Source organism: Pyxicephalus adspersus, chromosome 3 (assembly GCF_032062135.1).
Source record: "Pyxicephalus adspersus chromosome 3, UCB_Pads_2.0, whole genome shotgun sequence".
Taxonomy (NCBI): Eukaryota; Metazoa; Chordata; class Amphibia; order Anura; family Pyxicephalidae; genus Pyxicephalus; species Pyxicephalus adspersus.
Window position 1 is genome coordinate 87,660,266 of NC_092860.1, and position 27,211 is coordinate 87,687,476.

A 27,211-nucleotide genomic window follows, 5' to 3' on the forward strand; every position below is an offset into this window, starting at 1 on the left:
ATTTCATCAGCACCTTGTGGCATCCTTGTTTTTCATAGGTATTTAAAATTTAAATAGCAATAAGTTGTCTGTACCATCCCCCAACATGTGAGTCTGCTTTTGTCCTGTAGGCTGTTATAAAAAGGTTCCTTAACTTTCTCATTACATCAGACAACAGAGCCAATTAAATCCTTTCTTAGAGAGCTCTTTGTTCCTGTCTGTGCCAATGGCAATTTTAAGTAAAATGGTCCTTGCAACAGATTACACAGGTTAATTGTACCTTTTTAGGGATTGCTAAATAAGCAGACTTTGGGGAATTAAAGTGCAAATTGGAAATACCTATTTGGGCAATGAGAAAGCAAAGAAAGTGAAAAAACAAATGTAATCTGCAGGGAATATTTTTCTGATCATAGAGCTTGTTCCTTATTTGCAAATCTTAAAAAAAAAAAAAAAAAACTCACACAATTCAAAGTATATGTGTGTGACTATTTAAAGTACATAATAAATAATTATAATGCTGTTTGCCTTGCTATAAACCCTTGCTGTAGTAGTAGTCAATTGTATAATTTTGATTCTCTCTAACATAGAACTATAGAATATGGTACATAACAATTTACATTTGTTTTCATTATATGCCTCTTAAGTAAAAGCATTGAAAAGAAAGATTTTTTCCATTTCACATTGTAAAATCAACAGTGAATGTTTTTTTTACATGCACTCTTGAGCCCCTATGAACTCAGCTGACATCTCTCTGTAGGCTGCAGACGATGCATGCAATTTGAAATATGTGCAATGTTACCAAATAGAGTACAACACCATTTCAAGCTGTTGAATTTACAGAATATTTACAGAGGCAGATACAAGAAGTGGACACTAAGTGTTACTTAAGTGACCAATTTATTCTTCTTCTTACATTATGAAAATTAGGGCAAATATTGCCCACACAAACTTTCCTGCTTTTGTCCTGTATACACAAAGTACTTAAAAATGTCCCTAATGACTATGTTGGAAAAAAAAATGGTAAGTGGGGATTTTAAGGCTGAAATGGTGATTTGCAGGGTGACAGATGGGAATGTGTGTGATTGTGGAGAATAAAATGAAATAAAATTAACAATTCACACATACAAAGCCTAAATGTACAAACGGGTATATTTAAAGTAAAGCTGGCTGTATTATAAACACAGATAATGATATGTGTACATCAAATATTAAAGTATCTCTTATAGTTTTCTTGTAAAATACCCTAAAACTGTGTTATGATCTGGGCTTGCTTCAGTTGGTCAGGTCTGGGTTCAGCAACGTTATGTGCCCCAAAAAAATTATGCCAGCTGACTACCTGAATATACTGAATGACCAGGTTTTTCCATAAATGGAATATTTTTCTTCCCTAATGACATGAGCATATTCCAAGATGTCAGGATTCATCAGGCTCAAATTATGAAAGAGTGGTTCTGGGAGCATGAGACATTATTTTCACACATGGATTGCCCACCAGAGTCCGGACCTTAACCCCGTTAAGAATTTTTGGGTTGTGTTGGAGAAAGATCTAACTCCTCCATCATCAATGCAAGATCTTGGCGAAAAGTTTATTTAACTCTAAACAGAAATAAAAGCTGTGATATGATTGATGCATAAGCTTGTCTGAACCATACTACAACGAATGCATGCTGTAATCAAAGTCAGTCCAGCAAAATATGTGTGCTTTTTTGGCCAGGCAGTGTATATAAGTGAAGTATCTATATAGTTTTATTTTGCTAATGGAAAATATTTATATTTATTATCATTTGACAATGTGGAGCTTGTTTATTAATACGCTCCAAGACTGGAGAGGATACACTTTTATCAGTGAAGCTGGGTGATCCAAAATACCTGGAATGGATCTGTTCCAGGATTGCAAACATTTGCTAACAAATAGCAAATGACTTTAGGAAATCCATTCCAGGTTTGCTTAATCACCCAGCTTCACTGATAAAAGTGTATCCTCTCCAGCCTTGGAGAGCTTTAAAAAATCAGACTCATTGTTTAATGTAAACTGTCGCTTTGCTTCAATTAACAAAACTAAGGATTTTTTTAATGCAGCATGCACATATACAACATGGAAAAAATAGGTCTGCTGGATTCTAGATTTACTAATAATATTAAGAGAAAAATCATTAAAAAGTGTGTTAAGCTAAAAATGTTTTTTTTTTTTTTTCAATGACAAAAGACTGAAAGATGCATGAACTGCTCTATGGAGAGGGGACGGGGAGAATGGCGAAGCGGCAACCTGCTGCACGCTCTTCCCTTCCCTTGCATTACAGTCGTTCGTCGTCCATTGTCCGTAAATCCGCCAGGACGGTCATTCGGACGGTGGGCGACGGGCGCTGTGCACACGCCAGATTCTCATTTGATATCGGCCCTGAGCTAATTATCCGACGAGAACCATTGGACGTGTGTACGTAGCTTAAGTAAGGGAATTTTTATTTTTGTTTGTGTTGCAGCAGGAGAGTAACCTTTTTGTCCTGCTTAAGGACAAAAAGGTTACTAGGAAGGGCAAATCTCTCCAAAGCCATCCAAATAGCAGAACTTTTAATCCTTTAACCAAAAAAGAGATTTTGACTTGCTAGAAACTAAAAAATAAATAAATGACATCAACCACAAAAAAAAAAAAAAAAATGGTAGAATTCTATTTCCCTGACTTTATTACTTTTCTACAAGTTTATGATCTAAAACAAGCATACAGTTTAGTGAATTAGAACAATGTCATTATTTTCTATCTGCATGTCTTTTTCAGGCAAAATTTGATGTTTTGTAGAACCTTTACTATATTGGCAGCCTTTATGAGTAACACAACAGTGCTGTTGGTTTTATTTTTTGCTAATAACTTGTTTATATCATACTGCATATTGGTTCTCTTGATATAGTTCCAAAAATTCTGCAATTACTAGGGTACATATACCGTAGATATCTAGATCAGCCCATGCTCTCAGGAAAAGCTTTTAGTTTGATGTCCATATCACATTCATACAGATTGCCCATAGAAGACACATGCAATCATAGAGAGACTGTACAAACTATAACACCCTTATACTCCCTCCTTTATTTACTACAGCCATTGTTTGTTTCCAACACCCAATCTTGTTCCGGAGATAATTGGTTGGCTGGTTGTTCGAAAGCTATAGGTAATACCTGGTCGGGGTAAAAATAATACTAATTTTACCTCTATTAACCATTTCCTGTATGGGAAAATATCTGGTTCCTGGCATGTTTTTGTATAGACCCTTTCCATGAAAGAATGGAAAATAAAAAGGAAGGGGGGATTAGTTTGGAAGTAAATGTGTAGAGTTTTGTAGTGGTCTGTCTCTAAATTTCTCATTTGGGTGTAAAAGCATGCCACCAACTTCTTAGAATTACTCTAAGCACTAATGTCTGAAGCAGTCACACAGCTGGAATCAATGTGTGTAAACATCACTTTCCCTGGGGGGCAGATATTTAGGGTTACACATTCCTGGTGTACAGTAAACAGGGCTTACTGTCATTTAAAGTGTGTGCTTGGTACATCTTTTTATCATATAGAAAATGGTCGGCCCGGATGTTCTGGGACACTGATCAGATATTTAAAATAATTAGGTCTCCAAGCGGTAATGGGTCAGCTAAAATGAAAAATTGCATTTTCATTTTTGGTTGTCTATATTTTATATTGTTTTTTTTCAGGATTTATTAGGAATAAACAGGAATAAACAGAGGACAGTGTTACTGATTACCTACTGGCCAACTGCTCAGGGATATGGCAGATGCACTTTAATAAGCAGGTAGTTAAGCACCCAGCATTTACCTAGGTGTCTGAGAGAAGAAGTAGGGAAGACCACTCCTATAGGACACATACAGCAAATTTTATAACAAAACATTTCTTTATCATATCATTTATTTATACTGTGTATATATATATATATATATATATATATATATATAAATATATATATAATATACATACACACTCTCTGTGTTTTGTTTTTTTGTTTGGCTGGTACAGCTTTTATTAGGAGAGCAATATTTTACACTTATAAACTCCTATTCAGCAGCACAGTCACATTGTGAATGCCCTGGCCTGGCACCTGTGATGTCAAGCGCCAAAACAATGTGCTGCCTGCCCCCTGCCTCCACTTACAGAAGCACAGTTTGATATAAAACCTGCCTTGTCTTCCCAGTTTCTAACATTAGCAAATCAAACCATGCAAATGAACTCCACAATGAAAAGCTCTATTTTATTTTCTTACAAGGCTTTTGTTTTCAGCTTTGGAATTTGCTTAAAAAGCTATTGTTTTCACTGTAGCAGAATTTGTGCAAAAAGCAGACTTGGAGGCAGACAATAGGAGAGAACAGCCTTTGACACAGCTTTAAACTTTATTAAGTCTGCCTTGGACCCCTTTTCCTCTTTAGAGCTAAATAGAAGCAAAGTTTGGCAGCCTCCATGCTGTGCTCTTGATTGATGCCCTGAACATCTGAAGCACTTTTGTGTCCAGCTAGCTCTTTATGAGTGCATAATGTGTGAATACTTAAATAAGGTCAGCCCTTATCACATGTAATCTAGGCCTCAGCACAGATCAACAGTGACAGTCATACCCAGTAAGCGAGTGCACAAATCATTCTCGGCATGCACAGAGCAGCTTAAATGATTGTTGATATTCACTGGTGTTCTGTGAAAAGCAAAGTAAAAATAAAAGAGATCTAGGTGTATCATGCAGGCCTGTTGCAGAGATGAAAGGGGGCATTCTAGTAGGGATGGGAGAAGTATATTTAAAGCTCAAAGAAAAATTGTTCATTCTTTCTAAATAAAACACTGCAAAGATAAATTGGCAATGAAATTCATAGAAATTCGTGAAATTTTAGATTGCTGAAGTCAGATCAAGATAATATAATTCAGAAGGAAAAAAATCCTATTGGTTGCTGCAGGCAACTGAATTTCGACTTTGTAGTCTGTAAAAATTCCAATCACAAAATTGGATGTTCAAACTCAGTTTTTAAAATAGTTGAGTGAGCTTTTCTTGTAATAAATAACCTTTCACTAATTATGACAAAACATCCAAGAGTATCTTGCTCTAAAAATAATCACCATTGACCAAGCGACCCACTTCTGCACAAAGTTTGAACGATTTTATGGTTGAGTGCAAATCCAGCATTCTGGAAATAAGTATTTATGCTTTTAAAAGCATCAATTGTTTTAAAAGCATCATTGCATTTGTTATAGGCATTTAACCCATATATTACTAGCATTGTATGCATTGCTCAAATTTATTGCATCATTTTGATCATTATAATGTCTACAGCTTGCAAATAATGTTCAAGATGTTCTATTGCTATGAAGTCTGAATGAAGCTGTTCCCAATGTTAATAATGTAATAACACGTTACCTTTGATCATTGGTTTCCCTAAATTTATACTAGGGATAGAAAAAAATTTGAGCTTGGTATATTTTCAGTGTTTTTGTATTTGGCCCATTAGATGGGGTCATTGGGTTGCTTAATAATTTAATTGCATGGTTGGTTTAATGAGTATTGGACATGAAATAGGGATTTGCAGAGGAAAAGTTTTAGTTTTAGTTTCCAGGTGTACAATATCCCAATGAGATTTACTTTTTCCTGGTTTATTCTCTACAAATTTGACAGATTGAGTTGCTTACTTACTGTTGAAAGAGCAAGAACAAGAAAGACATGTCACATTCCTGGCTGTGTAGTGTGGTAGAAGTATATGAATCTCACAAAAGGCTCAACAGAGTTACAAATCATTTTTGAAACTACAACTTGCATTTACAACATTTTCATCAACAACTCTCTACCCTTTTCCAATCTTGCAGTCGGTTTGTTTCTTCACAAAGTTTTGTTTGTTTGTCATCTTGTTTGTCATCTATAGGGGAAGGGGAACACACTTCAATTTTGATCAGGGACAAGAAGTGATTCAGAATCATTCTGATTTTTAAAACTACCAATTGCACATGTTTTATTTTCTAGAGTGCATTAGGGCTGAGATTTTATTTTCTCCCTTTAGGTCCAACCTTAGCACTGTATTATTATGTGTTACTGACCTGTACATGTTGGAAAATGAAATGTGTGTGAAAGTGTAAAGGTGCGTACACACTTCCAATTTTTATCGTTCCAATCGAACGATCGATTGGGCAAAAAATCGTTCGTAAAAAAGTAACCAACGACGCCGACGAACGAGGAAACTCGTTGGAAACGAACGACTGGACCGGCGGATCGGATTGGACGACGATCGTTGAACATCGTTCGTGTGTATGGTCGTTCGTTGATCGTCCATGTTCAGAGCATGCGTAATGAACGAACGTTCGTTCACTTTCCTGTCGTGCACATAGTTCCTCTATCGCTCAAACGATCGTATCTATTGTGTGTACAATATCTACGAACGATCGTGTCGTTATCTCTATGTGCAGGATCGGTGCTATACGATCGTTCGTAGATATCGTGCAGAATCGTTCGTCGTTCATTTTCCAACGATAATAATTGGAAGTGTGTACGTAGCTTTACTTGATAAAATCACACTTATCTTTGTAACTATCCTTTTCTCAAATGCTCTTTCAGCATTGAACTAAATGAAAGTAGTCCACACAAGGTCACCATTGTGTGATATCTATTTTACTAATGGTTTAAAAAAGACAAAAAAAAAAGGAACTGAGTGCTTATGGTAGATAGGAAGTAGAGAGTTTTGAAGATATGATTTTATTTGGGTCACTCCCAAATCCACACAATAGTTTTTCTCCAATTTGATTTCATGTGAGCATCATATAGCCTAAAATATGTAAGACCTACACCTCATTAGTCAGCTTATAAAAAGAAGTGTGTTAGTTTTATTATGTTTAGTCTTTTATAAATCTAGATTTTATATGATGTGCAAGATTAAAAATTTGTCTTAATTTTCTGATCATTTTATTGAATCCCAGTGACAACTCCGGCAATTCATAGTAATTTATGTATTTGAACAATCCCCAAAAAAGTTCAGTAATTATTTTTTATTAAAGTTTTCTTCCAGATCTTAGTGATACAAATAATATTGTATTTGCAAGCCATAAAAAATGACTAATATGTTTCAGTAGCATAAAATACCATTGTGTAGTGAACTGCTATAGGATGTAAAACTCATAGGTCCCAACATGCTACTAAATATTTTATTTACCAGATGTGCAGATGTTTATTTAAAGCTATCATCTTTATTTACCTACCAATTACACATGATTAAATGTAACAACTCATAAAACATTTGATCAGAGGGTTTTACAAGCTCGGCATAGAATCAACTTAAACTTGATATGAAGTGTGTGGGGGAGGAGGTGTGTGCAGTGCTGAAGAGGTTAATAGCTTTTGTCAAGATAAGGCTAGGAAGTCTACACAAACTCTCATCTGGGCAGTCAATCACAGCTTCTGTTTTTAGCAATGAGGTCTGGCTTGGGATCTCTTTGTTGTGTTCCCCCACGAGGTGATCAGTTGAGCGCTATGTGGTGACAGAACTTGCTTGTAACAGGCTTGCCTTTCACATTCTCCTCGCAGGCTCCCCAGCAGACTTTTCTGAGGATCTGAGCTGTGGTTGGATTCTAGGACTAAGAATAATACACAGAGAGAGTGGACTCTATAATACGTTACCTTGGATTAAGCATCAAGCCTGCAGATCTTCTGCAATAGGAATGGGCTGGTTTGAGGAACCAAGCTGGCAGTTGCACGTTTCCCTAATAATGCTTCTATCCCTACATACCAGAGGTAAGACCCTAGTTTATTTCAGTGTTACAATGTATTAATCATTTTGCTACAAATGTGTTGGTGCTGCAATAGGACTTCACAACAAACTGCACTGGTCTTCTATCATGAGACTTGTCCTCTTCTTGGGTAGAGAGTGATGCTCTGGATACTGTTAGAAGGATTTAGCTCTGCCAAAACAGGCTTATCTTGTGCTACATTCACATTTACTTTACGTCAACTCATGTGAAGTCATGTTTAGCTGCTGTACGTTTCTTAAACAGCTTTCCTGCAACACCGCGCTCCCTAATTCAGAACATATTACATGTTAATCTGATGTTTAGGTAAACAAACCTTCACTTGACTGAAGAAGAATGCACAAAGCAAGTGATGTAATGCTCCAGGCTTCTAATATTGACAAATTGCGTATTGTGTATGAAAACCGATTTCAGAATATTATCCTGGACCCTTGATTTCCTTATAATCGTTTTACTTTGTTGGTTGCATTTCAACAGGATAATAATTCATGTCACTTTCCAAGTTTTCCTTTAATCTGTGCAAAGATTTTCTTTTTTTTTATGTGCTTTGAATTAGTATGTCTCGGCAAAGCACTACAGGGTTCCTTCATGGAATAACAATCTCATTCCCCCCTCTGAAACCCACACTAGCAGCGCAGCATCATTAACACTTTGTGGAAATGGTCTTTGCCCTGTTAATAAGGCATTCCAACTATTTGTACCATATTAAGACATTAACATCTATGCCAGTCCTTTGAACATGTATATTGTGTGTAAAATATATATACGGTATATAGTTTAACTTTCTCAGCAGTAAGAGTACGGAGTAACTTTAGGACATTTGTGATGTTTACCAATATGTTGTGTTTGCAACAGTTAGTGCTAACTAGCTTGATATGGATTTCAGATGTAATGTAAATATAAACGTATGCTTTCTTTTTAGTGGGATATAAAATATCTGGAGTAAAATTCCAGGTGTTTGGACAACACTATGTTATGTCTTGACTGTAATATTTTTTATATGTGTATATTTAGTTTAGATATTGTTATATGTTGTTATTGTGATGAAGTTTTGTATGATTTTTAACATTTTGCAATATTATCTGCTTTGGTACTTAAAATTGTGTAAAACATTATATACATTTGATGGTGTTGGCTTGTTACTCTAGTTTTGATAGTAAAGTTTTCTTAGTCAAGTTTACACAAAATAAGTATATAAACTGGTATAATGTATTTCAGTATTGTTGGTCTTACCTTATTTCCACCTCACACTTTTTCTGCAGGACGTTATAGTAATATGTTTGTTATTCAAATACACACAGAATAGTAACAACCCGAACCATATTTTGTTATATACAGTTGGGTTTGGGCATCTGTATTTTAGACAGCTGAGAAGAACTTACTATAGTAATTGGTATTATTGTGTGTTACAGTTTTAAACGGCAACTAGTTAATAAAAGGTATTCAAATTAGGTGGTTGGTTCTATTGTTGTGTCTATTGATTTGTTGATGGGACTATGGAGTTGGAAATACAAAAGTTTTTGCTAGTTTAGAATCTCAGCCATTGGAATAGTGGTAATTACCTTTTCACGCATATTCCAAATCCTCTTTGAATGAATCATCCTGTGATGTGTTGCTCTCTATAGGTTTGTGTATGCACTAGGGGTCACATCCATTCATCATATCCCAGTAGCAGTTCCTTCTGTTTGTGTGCAAAAGTGAGAGAGTAAAAGGGTTTCATAGTAGAGGTGATCATTAACCAATGTGTTCCCACACAAAGTTTGTGCTTAGATGAGGATAATAAAATAAATTACTGTTAAAAGCAATTTGGGACTTTTTGGCATGTCCTGTAACCTAAATGAACAGATGTTATTATTATGAAGCATTAGGCATAATAAAAGCTAATAGATCTTTTACGGCATTTTCTGTATAATAAATAGAGTGGATCATGTTAGAAGTTGATTGATAAAAGAAAGGGAAATTAGGTAAAATTTACCATACGTTGCATTACGTCTGCAAAAACAGATTGCTTGTAATTTTGGGCCCTATTTATTAAATCTCCCAAGGACTTGGGAGAATACACTTTCATCAGTGAAGCTGGGTGATCCAGCAAACCAGGAATGGATTTCTTCAAAGTCATTTGCTATTCATTATCAAATGTTCAATCCTGGACCAGATTAATTCCAGATTTTCTGGATCACCCAGCTTCAGCAATGAAAGTTCTTCCCCAGTCTTGGGAAGATTTAATAAATCAGGGCCTTTGTGTTTAAATCTCGGACATCCCAAATAAAGCTTTTTAGGAGTGGTATTAATCTAAAAAGACAACTTTGTGTAGCAGCACTGTAGCAGGGAAAAGTAGGCAATATAACATACCTGTGATTAAATTACAATTAGAATTAAATTAAAATTACAGGTCTGTTGAATGAGAATATGCTAAACATTACTGAACATCTTCATTTGCAGTGAAGATGGTAAATTATGTTTTGTATGTATGTGTTAATGTACTTTAACAGTATTAAGTAGGGCATTTACTAATGTAATGGTAATGTGTATTAGAGGGCCAGTTCATATGCTAATAGAGAGAAAATGCTCCTGTGCTTCAAGCTGTTCAAGGAGTTTCTCTGATCAATATGAACATTGTAAATTCACCTCTTATGTTAGAGTTTTAAACTAATTTAAATCACAAATTCACAATCAGTCATGTTATTCACTTTCTAGTATTGCATGACATCCAGTGTAAGACAGGCCTCATCATTCACTTCCCCCTTTGAGTCTTTTGTGCCTGTGCATCTGTAATGAGTATGGGAATTTGTGCACAAGTTACATGCTTCTGTTTTGTATTCTACCAGCGATGTAATGAAGTGGTGAATTGAAGTAAATGTAGGAAACATAATCATATTAAGAATAGTCTTTTAATAAAGGATAGTATGTAAGGTTATATCATGGTTTTCCCAGCTTCACTAACAGATCACAAATATAGATTACTGGTAAATTAACAAAAAATGAATTTATAGAATGCTAGTCTGAAAGATCCATTATTTACCTACCCTGCCACCTACATTACTGATCTTCACTCTCTTTAGTGCAGTCTTCTGCATCCAACACTTTTAGGACTGTCAGATAAGTGGTACCCCTCTACATGCTGCGCTATTTTCCCTGTCCGCTACATCACTACAGGACACGGAGGTAACACAAGGGTCTGTGGATGGAAACACAGAGCTCAATAGAAGACAAAGCATTACACTGTCAAACATGCCCCTATACACATGTTGAATGCAGAAGTTTTTTCAGCCAGCCTAGCTTTGTTATATAGAAGAGATTGACAATGAGAACAGTGAGAAGGATAAGTAACTATAAAGTTGAGAGAGTCCAATTTACCCACTAAATTTATGGATAATAACTACATGAACTCTTAAATCTCAGTGGTCACATGTTCCCACTCAATTATTGTTACACCTCTCCAGTTATTTTCAGCACTCTGTGGATGGAAACAGGGACTTAAGCTATAAGGATCAATAATCAGTTAATTCGGCATAAACAGCAAATTATTCATAACGTTAAATGGTGTTAGAAGATGTCAGAAATGTGTGCTGAGAAGGTGTAGACTGTGGTTGGTGATCTGTCTTTCTGAAATGATGATTGACTGTCTGTCATAGTGCTGCTCTATGCGTTATACTTCCTGGGTAAGAAACCCAGAAAACAAATATGGGGAGAAGGAGTTCAGACTTTACTCATCAGTTTTAATCAGCATGCTTGGTGCAGTAAGTAAAACAGCCAGAGACAAATAATTAGCATTTTCTAAAGGAGATCAGCAATTGTTTTGTGCATGTTTCAGCCCAAGTCATATTGTTGCCTTGGACATATATATAGTATAGGAGGATATCTGATCAATTTGCAAAAGTTTCAGGTGCTTAAAAAAGTGAGTGAGAAGTCTAAGAACATTGATGTGAACCCTTGCATATGTTTTCACTTACAATTATTTTTATTATGTGAATGTTCTTTGAGTAACCTTGGCATATTGAAATCTCCAGAAAAATAGGTCCCATTTCAGATGAAAATGGCTTTGTGACCAAATGATTTAGCCAGGAAATCATATTGTTGGCAAAACTATTTCTGTTATGTGTGTCTGTCAACAGGCACCACATTCAACCCTCAACACAGTTCATCAGTGTGCATGAAGTTTGCACATACAGCTGGATTTTGTCAGTGATTATGCAGCTAATGTGATGATACAGTTGATGATCCAGGAAAGATACAGCCCATCTTGATTGAAGAGCTCTAGCTCTGACTTCTTTTGGCACTCCGATGATAATCTGTAGGCAAGTCTACAGCTGGCATGTCTATCGTGATGATAAATGACATTGATTTGTGTTTGTAATACAGTATGTGTACAGCTGAACATTAATATGGCGTTGATATTTCTAATATGCAGCATAAGTATCAGAATAGCTTCTAGATCAGTGCTTTTAGAATGTTAGTCAGTTGTGTAAAAAGTCAAAAATTTGCTCAATTTTTACTTAACAAATATACTTGCTTCATGTTGGCAACTCAATATCTTCCAATTTTAATATATTCACTGCATATTAATGCATAGTTATGGATGTTGGTAGGTAGCATCTGAGCTGCTCAATAGCTTGGTAATCAATGTGCACGTAAACTAGCTAGGAAAGGGTACAGTATCCATGACATTATTGTTCAGTCAAACTGCTGTCTATCAGAACTTTGTAATGTCCTATACAAAAAAGAAGTTGAGGATTGGATGTTTGAACTTAAAAAATGATGAAGTGCTTCGGAAATGGCTGCGATTTTTGTAGTTTACCTTTTTCTAGATTTGTATGTTGGAAAGGCACTTCCCAAATAAACAAAACTTTCTTTAGTGTCTTTTTTTCTAGTTGTAACCTTTCCCTATAAGCAGTTTCTGCTTTCATCTTTTCCATCTGCCGGGATACAGATGAATGAATGTCACTAACATAACTGCTATCTGTCTGGTCATGTTTGCACTATCCACTGTCAGACCTCAGTGGCACTTTTGACACTATCATTCATCAGCTTGTCTTACACACTCTCTGATAGGTTATAAATAGTGTTTTCTTATTGCTCCCAACCGTCAAATCTTATTGTTCTTCCCTGCCAGACAACACTCATCTGGTATTGTATCAACTGAATAGAAATAAATCAATTTTAATGTTCTACTACCTTGGTGCGGGCTTTTTAAAACTTTTACACCAAAGAGTCCCTTGAAAACTTTTTGGATCCCAAGGACCTTTACTAAAATAAATCAATCAGGGTTTGATGGGAAGAATGATGAAATGATCAATGGTATCATGCCACTGGCTCTGACATGGTAGTGGACCTAGAATTCTGCAGGCACAATTCCATGCTTCACTTCAATATATAATAAGCAAATAATATATACATTACAGCTGAAGGAATGTCTTTATACATATAGAGGATAGCTGAAATGAGGATAATTATTACCGTTGCTAAAATAAACTAATCTGGGTTTGGTGGGAAGAATGGCCCTTACATTGCAATCTTGAATAGTTGTATTCATGATGGATATCTAAAGAACCATCTGAAAGTAATATTTGATGTTTATGGTGTTTGCTTCTGTCAGCTGCTTGTTTTAAAGAAAAAGCAAACAGTGCATTGGCAATCTTATTTCTTGTATGTCTTTGTTGAGCTGGTCTGAATCAAACAAAATTGGGTTCATTTTCAAAAATGAGCTGCCAACTACTTTGTATTCCTGTATATCCAGATCTGAAATTTGCAAAACTTTAACAAACATCACAGCCCTGTATGACAGGAGCAGAGACCTGATTTATCTCTGCACTGGTATTTTGTTTTCTTTTTCTATTTGAAACAAGTTAAATGAGCTGTGTCCATTTTGGTTTTATATTTATATTATGTATGTTAGTTTATTTTATTATATTTATATTGCTACAACATGCTGAAATTGGGATCCATGCCATAACATGTAAATCTTCCAGTTCAGACCGTAGCATCTTAAGAAATGGGTCTCCATGCTAAAAGTTACCAGTTGGACACCATAAATTTTATTATCCAAAAATCTACATTTTTTCAGATGTCACATACTTTCCAATGACTTCCTAGCAGGTGGGATCATGCTAACGTGAACATTTCCCAGGGTGGCATTTTAAATAAATCATTTGTTTGCTGTTAGAGAATGAGGCTTCTGTTTATTTACTAGGTTATGTCTAACACATAAATACTTGAGCAGGTAAAGCCATAGGCTAAAGAAGCAGTTAGCAATATGAATTTCCACATTTGAAGTAAAAGGGATAGAACATGTAACAAATTGATGTCTGTGTCCCCATTGGGAAGATTCACCCTATGTGTCTTGATGACCAGTGCCATTGAGAAATCTTACAGTTTATAGTTGTTTCCAAAAAAGGAAATTGTGAAAATCATCCAGTTGGGACACCTGTTCTGGTTACAACTATCTAAGAAAGGAATTCCCTTAATTTGGGTGAGATATCCTGTTGTGTGTGGAGGAAGTAAAGGTGAAACTCCCCAGTAAAGCACTAACATCAACCCATAATAGGATCAGTAACCATTCCCTACTCAATGACATAACAATGTTGACAGGAATATCCACTCATTGATTACCCAGCACACCAATAATCTTCTTACCCTTATAGAGCTGGCATCCAAATTGAGACATAGGTTTTATATTTCACACACCCATTTCTGCTACTAGTCTGGCTTTGTGGTTTGGGTCCTCCTGATGATGTGATGCCATGAAGCAGAAGAGGCACAAGATGATTGGACTTGGAATAATGATGGTGTCAAACAAGAATAGGTGAGGTAGATATATTTACCACTATAATAGAGGGAGCTAAAAGTAGAAATATAAGGGAGGCACCCAGGGACATTCTTAGTTACTCTGATGTCCCACTCTAACTATAAAAAAAAATTGGACTCCATATTGGGGCACCTGTTTATAACCTCTGCAGTATTTTTTCATAAACTGTGATAGCCTTGCATTTAAAAGAAACTGAAAAAAAACAAGATCTGATCTGCTGGTTTTAGGAGTAACAGAAAAAAAAGTATTATCAAAATACCACTAGATGCAGATACAGAACAAACCCATTTGTGTGTAATTAAAGTCAGAAAAACATGATACATAATTTAAAACACTCCTTTTTAATAAATATATTAAGTTGAACAAAGAACAAACTTTTTACCATTTATGGTCACGGAGCATTGCCTGTTTGTCATTATATTTGAGTTCAGTTATAATTCTGATGTTTCTTTGGGACTGTAAATCTCTGTTCCCCTGCGAGTCCAAGCACATATTTACCAATGTGTTGAAAAGGTTCAGCTTTAAATTAGGCAAAGAAATGTGTTATTTCCTGTAGCAAGATGAGTCTTGCTTTAATTTTTAGTCTCACACTAGAAATTTAATATCTGTCATAATTTGGAGTTCAGGTCTCAAAACCTAAGAGAAATTTGTCAGATTCTTACTTGCAGCCCTTTTACGATTCCCTTAACCTTTTTATTTCTAAACTCTGATGGAATACTCTTGGAAGGACAGCTGGGCATGGTCTGAATAAGTATCTGCTACATTCAACACATTAATAAGCAAACCGCTGACATTTACTTAAGACACCATTTGTTTTATGATCATAATATAAGATCAAACCACTCATGCTAGACAGGGTTGTAAGCTTTAAAGTTCAGGGTTTGTCTGCGCCCCATCCTCTTAGACCGCTTATTTAGACGTGGGAACTTCTCTTTTCAGTATTGAGGTACTCATAAGGTTTTCCTGCGCTTATTCCCTGTATACATCTGTAGCATTATTAATATATATATATGATGGGCTACATCTTATACTTATATTGAGCATTTAGTATTTTCATAATAAAATAATACAGCATTATCAATGGCTTTCTGTTGACATGAATTGATAGAAATTAACATATGCGGATGAAGAATTTATAATACAATAAGTAAGTTGAGCTCTTAGATTCTGAAGCTGAGTGAGTCCTCCTGCAAACAGCTAACGATGTTTCTTAAAAAAAGATTTTTGGGTTTGACAGTTGATAGAGTACACTTTCACAGATATATAGATAGCCTTCAAATTCTAATGCAATTAACAGATTGTGAAAGCAGATTTAGCATCCACATCAAGTAACACATTAGGGAGTGTTTGTGTAACAATGTTACTGATAATTAGCTTGCAGAAAAAATTGGGAAATCCATTATATTGTATTATAGTGAGTACATATTAAGTTATTGCTGTGCTATTTATGTAAAAGTATTTTATTTGGACCGATTTATTTTACATTTGAATATATGTATTCTATATACAGTTATGTATATTGACCTTTTTTTAATGGTTAACTGTATATTAGTGAAAATGTGTAACATCCCTGCTGAAGGACTGGTAAGTCCAGAACAATAAGCAACACAGAAAGTCCCATCCTTTCGCTCAGTCTAACTATTTGAATTGTTTAACAACCTCTTGGCTCTCATCCTATATTTTCAGGCCAATTTACCTTGCCATGCCATTAAGGCACAATATGTGGAGGCATGGCACTATCAGTGGGCAAAGAAAGATAACCTAAATCCTGTTCACTGAACACCTCAAGCTTAGCTTCTTGGCTATAGTACATCCATTGAAATTCTTCTTTGGCTAGCAGATTCAGACATTTTCCTGCAATGACTAATTGCTGAGGGGGCTTTCTGTTATAAAGTATTTTTTGTGAAGCTCTACACTGTATGATGTGAAGGTTCAGCCTTATACTCTATCTAGGAATATGGTGGCATAAAGGCGGAGTAAATCTGCTTAGCACTGTTCAAACATATTACCAAATGAGTTACTTTACTACTAGTAGATAAACTTCTGCACCTATTCAAACTTACCTTCTTGAGTAGATACCCCTAAAACGTTTAGCAGCAAAAGTAATTTTATTTTCCAGAATAAAATAATCATTGTTTTAATCACCTACTATTTTCCTACTATTAGGCCACCTTTGCCTCTGGTACACACTTTTTATTACACACACACACCGTACAGCTGTCCACTAAAGTGTCTTTAAATCCAACATAAAGGTTTTTATACATATTTGCCATTTCATAAATAAACCAGTAGAACCTAGAAGTTTGAAACGTGGTTGTTAATTTGTAATAAATGCTCTAACAGTTGTAAATATTACCAGCTGATTTTGCCAGTTTTTCACTGGAACTCCCTTGTTGAGAGTGATTTCACTAACACTGCCTGTCAACGTGCAAACTTTAGGCTCCAGTCAATGCCCCCTGTGGTTCTTTGCCAGCTGTGCCCCCATTTAGCAAGCAAGTCAGGGACTCCTGATTTCTGTCACTGATTTCTCCCCAAACCCAGCCCTGTTTTACAGGAATGAAGCTACTGATATAGTAGTCACATGTTCAGTGACGCAAGAAAGATATTTGATTTTGAAATGGTTAATATACAAAGTATTATTGGTGTATTCCTCCACTCTGCTCAAAATCAGTTCAAATCTGCGTTAATAACATCCATAAAATAAGATGAAACTCATATTTTCATTTTCGGCAGAGCATTACTGATCTAATATGTGTAAAGAAGAATAGTCAGGGTTTGTATTTGGCCGTATTATTCTAAAAGAGTAATTATTATTGCCATACTGAACACATTGAACTGTCATCTTACAATAATAAAGCAAAGCAGGTCAGTGGAGACGTGAAAGTGCCTCTCACTGTCTGGCTTCCTTCCTCATGCTCTCATCTTAGAACCTGTGAAAGGAATTTGTATCCCAGCTTTATAAGGGCCCTTCCTGTCAGCAGCAGGGGAATATGTGTTTTATCCTCCAAACAAAGGCCAGAGCTGTTGTCAGATTTGACTTTTTGAACGGCTGTGTAATCTAAATATACTTTTTAATGGACTGCTTTTCTGAGAAACACCTGTGCTTTTCTCTATGTTGTTCCAAAAAATATGCACTTTTAGAGATGACTAAGCTAGGCAATGTATAATGTTAAAATATTTAATTCTCCTTTTTTTTTTACTTGCAGGCTGTTTTCCCACATATATTTGAGTAATGTTTTTTAAGGACACGTTATCATGACGATATAAGGATTGCAGTACATTAGATGCATCAATGTACCAGATAAAAATAAACACACTTACACAATTTGCAATAGCTATGATAAGGTCATTGGACTGTCCAGGGAATCTGAGCAATGACATTTATAAATAGCATTGACTCGTAGACTACCCAAATGGTTAAAATGAGTGATTCATTCTGTACTTTCTGACTAAGCAGAAACTTTTGAGAATGCTCCACTTTGCGTGATGCCCCCAACCAGAAAATAACAGTTGTAGGAGGTACTTAAAGTTTCACACATTGGCATACAGTGCACACAGGTTTATAAGCCTCCTGTCGTACTTAGGGGTCATATAAAACATGTGTTATGTTTAAATACACAGACTATTAGGCATTGCTTAAAGACAGCACATTTTAATATATGACTGACTCTATTGAAAGATTTTCTTTGTCAGCTGCATTTGTGCTTTATTTTATGGTAAAGGACCATTTAGTGAGAAACTTGTTAAGATGTGATAACTAAACCAGAAAAATTACATGCAGTAAAGCTGGGTGATCCAGCAAACCTGGAATGGATGTCTTCAAGGTCATTTACTATTTGCTAGTAAAGGTTTTAAATCCTGGACAAGATCCACTCCAGGTTTACTGGATCACCCAGCTTCACTGATGAAAGTGTATCCTCTCCAGCCTTGGAGAGCTTTATTAAATCAGGCCCCATGAGTGAAATGTCATCTCGACATTTTAAAAATAATCTTTTAGTTTGTGGCTACACAAGCTTTAATCAAAGTAAATGTAAATTATTTCAGTATCCTATAGTTAGATTCTGCTTCACTATGTTCTAGACTGAGAAATCAGCAGCCTTTCATACTGAGGATTCAGTATGAATCTCTGTGTTTACTACATGGCAATCCACACTAAATATGATTTAGGCCATGTGCTCATGTTTTTGATCACTGTCACTAAAAGATGGCTTGGAGCCAATAAAGCACTAAAGTCTTTGTATAATGGAAATTCTTTCCCAAAAAATGAATAACTGTCCATTTAAATGATCAGCTACCTGTTCTGGATTTGATCTTTTATTACAGTTGATGTTTATGCTGTGAAGTTACTATTTACATTCTTAAGTAAGAATATAAACTGTAGAAGTAATATTGAGGCTTAGATGAGGGAATTTGTGGGAGGTGGAAAATAATTTTCAAGCTTACCTCCCATTGGTAAAGTAGTGACACTTAAGATTTATCATTCAGAATTCAGAGCCAAAAGATGAAGATTGCCAGGCTGTTCCAAGTTCTCTAGCAAACATACAGCAGCTTCCAGTCAGCTAACCAACCAAAAGTCTAGAAAACTGAGGGTGTCAGCTAACTCCCAGGTGGGTAGGTAACAAAGGTAATTTCAGGCTGAAGTAGGGTACCTTTAATAGCAGCCCCCACAGCTCTATATATTCCCTTTCAACCCTAATCACTCTGGTTTTCCCAGGAAAGTACCTTGTTACTTCCAGATATGGGGAAGCACTCTGAGCACTTCTTTTGCATGTAATATGACTAGTGCTTGGCAAGTGGCTGCATAAACAACCACATTTGTCTTATGGGGGTGAGGAAAGGGTAACTTGTATCAACTGGAACTTGCACAGGGCTTCTTTTCTTATACCCCATGCAAACAAACACAATTAAAACAAATTTAATCATCTGCATATACAGGTACACGTTCAAGTAATTTTGAATCTGAATGTTCTCATCTTAATTCATTGTTTTTGTATTACAAGCGGAGATTTGCAGACTTATAATATATAACGGTAGTAGGAGGCCCGTATGGTGTGCTCTCCAAATTCATGCTGCCAAACCATGAGGATGCTGCAGGAATGTGAACTGAAAGAGGAATCCATCCAAGGTGGCTGTGGATGAGTTATATTTGTCTAATGAATGAATGACTAATGTAAAGATTACAAGTGAAGCATAACATCCTTAAGAACTAAGAAGGCCTGTCTTCCCAGTGTGCTCTTGAGTTCCTCTGGTTTTAGAAGACAACTGCGTACAGTACAGTAGAGTACAATTTATTAGCTTTTTTTTGCAGTTAGAGGATAATCTAAGAATAAAGCCAATGGTTCAAAGCATTCTCTGAAGAATCTCACTCTTTACATAACTACAGTGAATGGACCTCTGCTGTCATGTATTTGTTCATTGGAGAGAAATGAAGAACAAATGTATTATTCTAAGGGGTAAAATAGGTCTTTCTAATTGGCAATTTTTCTTTGCACTGTTCTTAGGATTTTTTTCATAAGGTGGTAATGTCCTATCATTGCTTTCATACTTGAAAAACATAGTTCAGTAATACATCCTACTGAGCACTGTAAGATTTGTAAGGGTTATGCAAAGTCGATGACTAGAATCAGATACAGCATGTTTAATACTGGTAAAGTAGCAGCCCGGTGATCCTTCCATGGAGATCTTTGTTTGGTCACGTTCTGTTATTGTGAGACTCTATCCATATCACCCAGTTCTGCTTTTGTGTTGCCATGGCTCTCACATGATCTCACATTCTTATTGTAGACTACAAGACTTTGCTATGCACATTACACAGACATGGTCTATGATTTTCACTATCAGTAAACCTGCACTGAAAAATCCATGCTGGAGTGCATACATATGGAGTTTGAAGGAGATCAGCAGTTCTAAGCTGTGACACACAGTGCTTTAGCAAAATAAACGTGAGGTTTACATCTTCTTTATAGTTTTTTGTATTATTTTCTACTTCAATTTTGCCTTGCTTGGCAGTGTTTGGTCTTATTAATAAAGATTGTAATGATTTGTACTCTTACATTCAACAACTTTTCCTGTTGAAGAATTAAATACTGCAATTGAAAACACCTGATAGGTGAGAATAGTTGGTGAATATCAGATTCATTGCTTTAGATAGGTGTGTGCAATAATTTGTTGGGGAAAGAAATGTCAGGATGTAAGGCCTAGATGAAGGGTGCCTAACTGTGTGATTACAGAAACACCCTTCTAGTAGAATAAAGAGGGTGAAAATGTCAGATAAAGCAATCTTTAATTTTTCTTCATCTAGAAAAACAAACAAATAATCAAAAATCAAAGAACCAGTGAGACTTAAAAGTGCTCCTGACATTCGGATCACTAGAAATGGCCATTCTTTTCAGCTACTATGTTGTTCCCCTTCTATAAGTCGGGAGCTTTTTGGTTTCGTTGAGTTCAACTTCCAAAATCTCATTGGTTATAGTTTCACATATTATGCTGAAAACAGTAAAAGGATCATGTAAAAAGCTGGCTCAAAACTTTGATTGATAGATTAGAAGTCCTTTTCCTACTTTGTTCCAGAAGGAAGCAGAAAAGTTAATAACCGTAATTTACAAATGTGCTCATAATCAATGGGGACAATTAAATCAAATTTCCAGTGGAAGCTGTCAGAAAAGGACAAATCACTGACTGGGCATCAAAGTGAGATGTTTTTAGAAGAATTTTTGAGCATTAGTTTAATATTCCTTGAGGGGGTGTTTGTAATGCCTGAAGGAATGTTCCAGTGTGAGGATCAGGTTCTAGTCTGACCTCCGTGTATTTCAGTCTTGACACCTGTGTCTCTTTCTATTTGACCTCCAGCTTGTTGTTTTAAAAACCCTAGACAAATGGAAGTGTTAAAAAATGTCAACATTTGATCTGTTTGGGACATGCTAGGAAGAAAACAGCCATTTCTATGTTTTGAAATGTTATTCAGACCTGACTGTGGAATTTCAAATCCATCTACAGGCTCTTTGTCTTTAAGAAGGACTGTGACGAGTTGTATAGGTGTGTGATCTTGCTAGAAAAGGACTCCTTGTTTATTTTTTTTTTTTAGAACCAAACCCCAGAATATATCTTTTATATCAACACAATCAGCAAGGAGAGCCTTTAAAGGAAAATTATTTTGTATTATTTACAATAAGTCTTAATTGGCACTATGTATAGGAGTTTTTAGATGTCAACATTATATGTTAAAAAGTTTTTACTTTACATAATCACATTATCATTTTAAAAGACACAATACATTTTCTCCATATCAAAATCACCTAAGTATACAGCTATTTACGTGTTTGATATACTTGATATAACATACAATACTACATTAAATCACTTTAAATGATGATCAGCTTGGCTGTTTCACAGAACAACTTTAGATGATGACACGTTTCGTAGAACATCATCAGATCACCGTACTTATAGGTTGTAATGAAAAATTACAAACATAAATAATGGAATAACAGAAAATGTTCCCTATGTCAAACATCCATCTTACTGACTACTTGAATAGTCCCAAAGAGTTTGAAGCATATTTGGCAAGGTTGATATTGGCATGATAGTCTATAGGTCACTACTGCTGAAAGAGAGCACGAGAGGCAGTAACCCATGCCCCCTTTCAGCCTGATAATGCACTCATGTCATCTGATAATTATTAGCAATGCTCCTTCTGACATCATCATCATGAATTTGTGAGGGGCAGTATATGGGCCTGCCCCAGTTGGTTGTACTTATCATTGCAAAAAAATTTGTTCCGCCTTGTTGGAAAACCTCTCTGCAAACTGGTCAGTTCCATAGATGACCGAAGAAAGAGACTGCCATGCATTCTTGTGGACAGCTATCATTCCAAAGTAATATCCTCCTGTCTATGGCCCCCCTGGATGGTTAAAATAAAGATGTTACATTTATTGGTCCATGTCTAAATGCTGTGTCTAAGGCGATTTCCTGTGTTAGAACCACTGCAGTTAATGTCATTGTTAACTATTCTACCTTCTGTTTTCACATGCCTAGTAAATACTTTACAAGAAAACAAGCTTTTGAGGGGTAATGTGCCTTCTAGCCATAACACAGTCCCTGTTTTAGAAAATTAATGAAAATAGACTGTACCCTAGGAGACCAGGCCATGGGTCAGTTACTGAATGACTACTAGATCATGTTAGTATGATAATGACACTTTGTCCTATATTTGTCTCCCCACCTGTAACCTTTTATTACTACATAGTGAAATTGTGGAGTCTCAAGGGGTCATGAATAATTGGAAACACAACTTTCTGAAAGCCAGTCTCCTTTTTCACAACATTCCTTTGTCTGTGATGTAGAAACAGATAGAAACATGTTGATCCTTCAAAATCTTATCAATAATTATAGAAACAGAAGTATTTCCCTTTTCTCTAACATTCAAGACAATTCTTGTTCCCTGTTAACATGACATGCCTAAAACCTAAATAGATATTATTGTAATATTTACAAAGCTGTTTTGAAAAATCAAACTTTAAAATAGGTATTTTAAAATTAGCACGTTTGCCAACTTTGCAGTATTGTGCCCTTCCTTTCATTCTATAGGGACTTAAAGTAAACTGAAATGTTCAATATACTATTGAAACAGTTTTTACATATTTTTATCTTGCCAAAAAATCTTGCCAGCTAATATCTTCCTTTGCTTTCTTCATTTGCTGAATTCTTATCCATTACATTATTCCTAGTTATGTAAAAAGGCTTTAGAATCCCACTCTTCTGTGTTTTAAAGAAGAGGAAAGGTTTCTGCTGAACTGTTTTATTTCTGTTGTTCTGAATGAGTAATATGAACGAGGGTTAAGTTACTGTATGATTTTTATTTTTGGTTTAGATAAACAGTAAAGCCCCACTGTGCTTTTTTTATATGTTCATAAAAAATTGGGTTATTTCAAACTATTCTAAAATCCTGAAAATTCTACATCAGTTATAGACATTGTTCAAAAAAAAAGTACAGGTTTATTGTTTTTAGATTTGGCAAATAAGGTACAATACAAATTGATTATAATATAATAGGAAAGTGTAAATATCACCTAATTACAAATTGCATTCTTTTTTTGTTACAAATAAGTCTTTATAAACTATATTGACCAGGTGTTGCAAGAGAAATACTGTATATCACTCTTTTTTCTATTCATAGAATTTCCATAGAATAGGTTGATGAACTGAAAACTTTAGAAGTGTAGGAGCTCTGTTGAGATCTCTCTCTCTCTCTCTTGATTATGTCAATTGATGTGTTCTTAAAATGCTCTGTTAAAACAAATCAGAGTTCAATCTCTGGTGAAGTAAGCAATCACCCTGAGGAGGCAAACATGCCCATATGGTCCTATACCATCCAGTGGGGCAGAGCTGCTTGTCCACCCACTGCATTCCTTGCAGTCATATACAAGGCTCATTTCCTATAGCACAGTGGGACTCTATTTACCATCCAGGCTTGAGGCCAAAATTTTACTAACATTTTCATGGATTCTTAACCCATTATACAATGCACACTGTTGAAACTATGCATGATTTACATTGTTATAGTGTATATAATTTTATGCGTGTCATCAAAATACCTTCATGTTGTATTTCATATACTGACATGCATTTTGTCACAAAGCAATACAGACAAAAAGCATAACAACTGATCATGTGGACTCAGCTGTTTATTTCATAATTATACCTTAACCTCAAGGTAAAGCCTGTTCTCTATATATTTTTGTTGACTGTCCATTTGAAAGTCAAAAACTGTGTTGCCAGTCAAAATCTCATAAGAAATATAGGGAAATGCACATCAGGCAGGGGAACAGGACGTTCTTATCACAGCAATTTTGTGTTACCGGAACACAAAAGGAAAAAGAGTATCCTTAAAGCAGAGACAGATGGCAAGAAAAAATGTATAGACTATTTACCTCTTAGCCACTCTGTATAAACATAGATAAAAGCTTTGGTTGACTTTGCACTTATTTATATGTAGACCAGTTACAGGATTGCTGTAATTGTAAAGTAGATTGGCCCATGTACGGGACATTAAGTCCAATCAGGGTCTTCTGGTATGTTAAAGTGTACCTATACTTAGAATATTTACTTTACATAAAAGGGTTGAGAACTTGTTTTTTTTAGGTGCAATACACTTTTTGAAAAAAAAAAAAGGGGGGGGGGGGGCAGCACCGCCCCCTAATTCTCGGCTGCCTAGGTGGTGGAGAATGAATGGGAGCGTAAAGCGTCCCAGGATATCTACGTCAGGCTTCCCAGGACGATCTTGAGCGCTCCTTCTACGCATGCCTTAGGTCTCGGGCATGCGCAGAAAGAGCCTTTTTGCTCAAAGAGAAACAGTTGCTGATCTCACGCATGTACAGTGGGATCGTCAATTTTTTTTTTTTTTATCTACATCACCCGATCTCGTGATTGGGTCTGGTGATGTAGGATGAAGAACCTGAAAGAGAAGACAACGATGGCGGCGCCTAGAGCGCCGGCTCCGGGGCGAATGACGCAGGACCAGATGCCGGATACCCCCGGAGTGATCGGTCTGCCCTGCTCTGATTGAAGGGATTGATTGTTTTTTTTAAATATCCTCTTTAACCAGACAGAATGACTAATTTGATGTAATTATTGCACTAAATCCAACAGATTTGGCCATATTCATGGATAGACGGATTGTAACAAATAGGCATAGAACAAGTTGGCTCAATTAGTTTGAAAAGTTGAAGAACTAAATTTGAAACACTGAAGTTTTTTAATAAAAATTGAAATTAAATATCACCTGTACCATGCTATTACTAATATGTGATATATAATGTAAATGTAGAAAAGGGAATATGTAATTTCACTAATTGTTTTTTTTCTTTGTGTTCAAAGTGTGTATAAGCTCTGGGCCTTATTTATCAAAGCTCTCCAATACTGGAGAAGATAGACTATCATGAGAGTACCTGGGTGATCCACCAAACCTGGAATAGATTTCTTAAAAATCATTTGCTAATATTTGGCAAATGTTTTTAATTCTTAACCAGATCCATTCCAGGTTCACATGTGATAATAAATCTTCTCCAGTCTTGGAGAACCTTGATAAATCAGGCCTGTTGTGCCAACCATCTGATAGGAAATAGCTTAGTAAAATACCCAACCTGTGGTTGAGTACCGAAAGATCATCAGAAAATTGATGAACTCATCTTTCCCAACATTCTGATCTCTCCTGTTTTCATCATGTTTACTCTTAGCACATGTACATGTAGCAAAGCTAACCAGCTACTAATGCTGCCCATCCCTGTCCAAGTTCTATTGTACAATTCATTAAAAGCGATTATCACCAAGTCAGTTTCACCTACTTAGCTATTTGTACAATACAGTACAATAAATAAAACAGAAATGCATACCTGCATTAATTGTTTTAATATCTGCAAGGAGTTTGCAGACTGTCTTTTTATTTGGCGGTAATTGATGTTGCTTTATATTTGAGAAGCATCTGCAACTTCCTAATGAAGCAAACGTACAACGGCAGCAGCTTTCTTTCCTTTGGTAATCCTGTAGAGTAGCTCCTTTTGTTTATCTAAAGGACTGATAAATGACTTTCAAGGCAGTGTTTATAGTATAATAGTTCCTGAAAAAAGAGCCAGCACTATCTTTCAGACTTGGATAGTCATAACTAAGGATGCCTTTGCTTACACTGTTCGGTTCACAGAGAGACTGTGGACTCGAGGAAGCTGTGTACGAATCCAGGGTAGTTTGTGTGCATTGGCGCCAGTTAAAAAAGCTTCTCATCCTGCTAATTAGGTTAAGCACCACAATGTTCATTGATTCATATATAAAATAAATGTACAAACGACCTGTTTTTAGCTCAAGAATAAAATAAAAAAGCATGAAAAGGCAACACTTTCAGGAAATGTTTATGAAGGAAAGAAAAACACTTAAACAGAGGATATACCTGGTATATGTAGATATGTCAGTAGCTGCAAGCAACAGACTAAAAGAATATGCAGGCTGCCATCTCTTTCTGCTACATCGCTGATCCAGTGATTTCTATGCCTTCCGATTTACTTACCTTATCAAGAATTCAGCAAATAAAATTTCTGATCTGGTAGGCTGTCATATATTCCTATTAGCTTTGGGTTTAGATATATTAAGTTGACATAATTTGCCTTTTAACCACCTGGGCGTTACACTGAGGTCTAGATTTCTGTACCAAAAGCGTTACAGGTTTTCATGAAATTTTTTTTTTTAAATTGTAGACCTGTAACTTACAGAAATATGTCCGAATAGGGGTCTAGTAGATATAATGAATATAAAAAATGTTTGAAACACACAATCATGTAAAAAAAAAAAAAAATTACTTTTAATAAAATTTAAGGAAAAACACAAAATTCAGCTTAAACAAGAATACATAAATAAATGAAAAATACTGAAAATGCGATAATTCGGTATACTGTATAGTAATATATTTTTCTAAAACACCTCCCTAGTGTCCAACGTCACATACCTATAGACAAAACCACATAAGTATATTTTCTATTATTTTGTATTGGATTGGATACAGGACTTTGTATTCAATCCAATACAAAATGAGAACAAAATTCAAACTCTCATTATGTATTGGATTGAATACAAATTCCTGTATCCAATCCAATACAAAATACATACTTTGTATTTATTTTTAA

General features: G+C 35.6%; 1 protein-coding gene across 3 annotated transcripts in view; it reads left to right on the forward strand.

The window, feature by feature from the left end:
• Positions 1-27,211, forward strand: part of BMPR1B (bone morphogenetic protein receptor type 1B) — a 228,052-nt gene that overhangs the window by 156,877 nt on the left and 43,964 nt on the right. For 2 of the 3 annotated variants that reach the window (XM_072405584.1, XM_072405585.1), the window contains one exon: positions 7,518-7,724. The exons of the other annotated variant lie outside the window; for it this stretch is intronic. In XM_072405584.1, coding sequence (XP_072261685.1) covers positions 7,652-7,724 — 73 coding nt within the window. In that variant the 5' untranslated portion in view covers positions 7,518-7,651. The remainder of the gene's footprint in view (positions 1-7,517; positions 7,725-27,211) is intronic. 3 annotated transcript variants of the gene reach the window in all.